General features: G+C 41.5%; 1 protein-coding gene across 1 annotated transcript; it reads right to left on the bottom strand.

Moving 5' to 3' along the window:
* Window positions 1–1038: 1038 nt before the first annotated feature.
* On the bottom strand, window positions 1039–2061 carry LOC136061952 (uncharacterized). Its single transcript, XM_065760430.1, has one exon. The coding sequence runs from the start codon at window positions 2059–2061 to the stop codon at window positions 1039–1041; it is 1023 nt and encodes a 340-aa protein (XP_065616502.1).
* Window positions 2062–4912: the final 2851 nt, after the last annotated feature.

Raw genomic sequence — 4912 nt, forward strand, 5'->3', positions numbered from 1 at the left:
AGTAAATAGCCACGTTCTCGGCTCCTGCAACTTTGGCGAGGTCAAGCCCTGCTACTAAAGCTTTGTATTCCGCCTCATTGTTGGTGGTGGGGAACTCAAGGTGGACCATACAGTAGATTGTGTCTCCTTCGGGTGACTATAGTACGACCCCGGCTGCTTCGGCCTGCCTGTTGGAGGATCCGTCCATGTATGTTCCATTAGGGAGATTCTTCTGCCCCCGTGTCCTCGCCATTTGTAAACTCAGCTATGAAATATGCAACGATCTGTCCTTTAATGGCGGTTCATAGGCGATACTAGATGTCAAACTCGCTCAACTCTATAGCCCACAGGGCCAGTCATCCAGCAGCTTCAGGGTTACTCATCGCCGGTCGCAAAGGCTTATCAGTTAGGATGATCATCGTGTGGGCTTGAAAGTATGGCTTGAGTTTGCGTGCTGCCGTAACTAGCACAAATGCGAGCTTTTTCATGGGCGGATATCTTTCTTCGGCTCCGCGTAGTGCCCAACTGGTGTAATAGACTGGCTTCTATACTTTGTCTTCTTCTCTAATCAAGGCAACGCTGACGGCAGCTGGGGAGACAGCCAGATAGAGAAAAAGTTCTTCACCTGGCTGCGAGGGACTCAACAGTGGTGGAGAAAAGAGATAGATTTTCAATTCTTCGAGCACTTGTTGGCATTCGATAGTCCACTCGAAAGATCTCTTCAGTGTGCGAAAGAAGGGCAGGCACTTGTCCGTTGCCCTTGATACAAACCTATTTAGTGCTGCTATCTTGCCATTGAGGTTTTGTACTTCCGTCATATTTTTTGGTGGTGCCATCTCTTTTATAGACCGGATTTTGTCCAGGTTGGCTTCGATGCCCCTCTATGACACCACCTAGGAACTTTCCTGTCATCACCCCGAAGGCACACTTTCCCAGATTTAGCTTCATGTTGTAGGTTCGCAGAGTGTCAAATGTCTCTTCGACGTCCTTCAGGTGATCTTCCTCCCTTCGGTTTTTCACCAGCATATCGTCGACGTAGACTTGAACATTCCTCCTAATCTATTGTGTGAACATCTTGTTCATAAGCCTTTGATACGTCACGCCCGCATTTTTTAGACCAAACAGCATTACTTTGTAACAAAAGAGGCCTTGGCTGGTTACGAACGAAATTTTCTCTTGATCGGCTTCGTGCATCCGGATTTGGTTGTATCCGGAGAAAGCATCCACAAAACTTAGTAGCTGGTGTTGAGCTGTAGAGTCTACTAGAATGTCGACCCTCAGGAGGGGATAGCTATCCTTTAGGCATGCTTTATTTAGGTCGGTGAAGTCTACGCACATCCTCCACTTCCCGCTAGCCTTCCTGACCATCACTACGTTCGCTAGCCAATCTGGGTAGTAAACTTCCCTAATAAAGTTTGCCTCTTGTAGCTTGCAGACTTCTTCAGCTATGGCCCAGTCTCTCTCCAGGGCAAACAACCGCTTCTTCTGTCGGACGGGTGGAAAGGAGGGCGACACATTCAACCTATGCACCATGACTAAAGGGTCTATTCTGGGCATGTCCTCGTGACTCCAGGCAAACACGTCCTGATTCTTCTTGAGGAAGGCTGTAAGTGCTTGTCGGACCACGGGAGTGGCAAGGGTTCCAATTTTCGCCGTCCGATCAGGCTCGAAGTCGTCAAGAAGAATTTCTTCGAGCTGCTCCACGGGCTCCGTCGTACTCCGGTGTTCTTCTATGCTCATGGCCTGGAGGTGGTCTTCCATTTCCATCATGGCCACGTAGCACTCGCGCACGGCCACTTGGTTCCCGCGTAGTTCTCCTACTCCATGATCGGTAGGGAATTTAATCATCAAATGGTAAGTCGAGGTCGCTGCCTTCCAAGAATTGAGGGTAGGTCGCCCTAGGATAGCGTTGTAGGCGGACGAACAGTTGACCATGAGGAACGTCACGTCCTCGGTGATCTGCTGAGGATAGTCACCTACCATCACAGGCAGGGTGATCGCACCTAAGAGGAAGACCCTTGTTCCTCCGAAGCCGACAAGAGGGGCATTCGTTGGAATCAATTGCTCTCTATGGGTTCTCATTTACTGGAACGCCGGGTAATACAAGATGTCTACTGAGCTCCCATTGTCGACCAGCACCCGGTGCAAGTTGTAGTCCCCCACTCGTAGGCTGACGACAAGTGCATCATCATGCGGATGGTGAAGACGTATCTCGATTTGTGAGAGTATTAGGGCTTTTATAGTAGTTGAAGATTGACCTTTCTTCCTTGGAATAGAAGTCTTTTCCATATAGGAGCCCGTAGATCGCGGAACCCTTTCCTCGTAAGAGACTAACATTCATCGTGGGATACAAGTTATTTCCTTATATACCTATACGTGGTGGCCAAGTCATGGTTCTGTTAGAACCATCAACCTTACTCCCGTCAGCCTTCTTTAGACCCTTCAGTCTTGAAGGGTCGTCGGCCTACTTCATGCCCTTCAACATAAGCCGAAGGATTACAGGTGACGGCTTATACATGTTTCCAATCTATACCCATCATATACATATATATATATATATGTATATAATTTTTAATAAATTTTTTTTAGTCTCTAAAATAAAATTTTGAACCCCTTGGCCCTAACTTTTGTTTAAACCTAGCTAATATAAGTTTGAGGATGATTATCTTAATGCTAATTTCACAATATTTTTACGATAATTTAACAAAAAAGATTAAGTGACAAGTTATAACTAGTTTTTATTAGGATCCACAACTAACATCACTTTTTTCCTACCTTTAATAACTTGCCACATAGATTTTGTTATGAAAGTATTGTGTCAATAGTACTACTCTTAAAATATTTAATTTTATAAGAAAGAAAAAAAAATGTTTCAAATTTTTGCTCATTCATTAAAAAAAAAAAAAAAAAACTTTTTTCCAAGACTTTGGCTTACTTTTCCATTGACAGCAGAAAAAAGTTGGTTTTCCTTGCACTTTTCTTCTTCATCAACAAAAAAGTACACCATTGTTAAAACCAATAGATCTGTATCTATATTTGTGATTCTTTCCTCATTCTCTCTATCTTTCTTTTTCCCTTCTATGTTTTCTTAGATTTTCTCTCTATTTGATCAAGTAATTTGATAAATGCTCTATAGATTTCCAAATCCAAAAAGTCTTTTAGTGTTTGCTCCAATTTCAAGAAACTAACCACATGTATGGTTAAGAAGTCATACACTTCAAAAGTTAAAACTTATATCAGTTACTAATTTTTTTTCTTCTTAATTTCACATTTACCGTTAGTCAAACTCTAAGAGACCAACTACGTGTATTATTAGTTATTTAATTATATTTATTTATGCATTCAATGGTTGTTTTCTTATCGATATTTATTCTAAATTATATTTAGAATACTATTTTAGGTTATTGTATAATGTATATAATATGGAAGTTACACATGTAAAAAAAAAAATTAATTTTTTTTTTTAATTTGCTCCCATGATAAATTTCTAGTTTCACCACTACTGACCCCCCTAGAAAAGAATCCTGGAGCCACTACTAGGCACAGACCATGTGCAATACATTGCATCCGGTTGTTAGTTATGATAATCGTTCTACATTTTATGCAAGAGACATATACATCTTTCCTCTCATAACGTGCGAGTTCTAAACAAAACAACATGAAAGACTATACTTTTTAAATTTAAGGATGAGCCAACCAAATCTATTCCGAACACTAATTTCATAGTATAATTTGCTTTGGGAGAAACCAATTCCTATTTTTGACAGTACATAATTACAAGACCTACAATATCTGCCCCCATCTAATTTCTATTTAAATCAAAAATAGACAAATGTGAGGCAGATTTCTTGGCTGATCCATTTAACCTTTTTCTGCCCTTTTCGTTTCCAATGCAGAAATGAATCACCAAAAGGAATTGAATCATAAAATTGAGAACTCATATAATGTTCTCTTTTCTAACCTAAACTAGAGCTAGTACTAGATATAGGTCTATAGGTCGAAGCATTGGTTGATTGAGAGTAGGCTGTACATTCCCTGAAGAGTTGAACATGACATTTGAAGTAGGTGACTGCTATATTGCTGACATGGGCAACCTTGGCCCCATTCTAAACATTTGCTGCCGCGGCATAAATGGCATGTGGGGATGGACTGGTTGATTGTTATTATATCCTGGAATGCTCGGCTGTGAAGGTGAAGCTGATATAATTTGTTGCCTATTGTTGCTGGTATTATTGTTAACCATGGAAGGACCAACACCTGGTAGAATCATTGGTGAAGTGGCCCCAGCAGATCCAAATCGAGTAGATATCACGCGGGCCCTCTCAGCAGCAATCCTCTGTCATGTCCTCTCAACTTGTTCGCATTCTTTCATCAAAAACGTTTCCACTTCAGCAAATTGCTTCAGCTTCAGCTCCAATCTTTTCAACTGTCAAGTAAATTTCATAGCACAGAAATGGTTTTGGGAAGTTTTAGTTTTCTTTCAATGAGGGGATCTGTAAGGTTGAATTTATTCAATCATTTTCTTGGCTTTATTTAGTATCAAATTTGCTTGTAATTCAGCATTTAGAATATCTGTATTTAGGTAGGAATCATGTAAGGGTAGTGTGTGAGAGAGTGTGAAGAAAAGCTCAGAGTGTGCGCTTAAGAAAGGCCTTGCGACTGGATCTCACAACTAGCGAGTCGCCAAAGGTGGCACACGTGTGAAGCATGCAGGGTTGCTGAAGAGTTACACTAGCTGTTGCACTACAGGACAAAACTTCTAGTCTGGCCAGGCCATTAGCTCGCGACTCGTTCTAGTCGCAAGCTCGAGTTGCCAGAACACTCTATTTGTTACAAAACTAACTCTTCGCATTCCATACACACCCCACTATAAATACCCTTATACTCATGTATTGTAGAAGGCTTCCAGAGAGAATTTTGAGAGAGAAACCCT

The sequence above is a fragment of the Quercus suber genome, unplaced genomic scaffold, assembly GCF_002906115.3.
Source record: "Quercus suber isolate HL8 unplaced genomic scaffold, Cork oak 2.0 scaffold_367, whole genome shotgun sequence".
Lineage (NCBI taxonomy): Eukaryota > Viridiplantae > Streptophyta > Magnoliopsida > Fagales > Fagaceae > Quercus > Quercus suber.

Bases quoted from the DNA above. Each gene is read 5' to 3' on its own strand.
- LOC136061952 (XM_065760430.1), bottom strand. From the start codon at position 2,061: ATGAGAACCCATAGAGAGCAATTGATTCCAACGAATGCCCCTCTTGTC.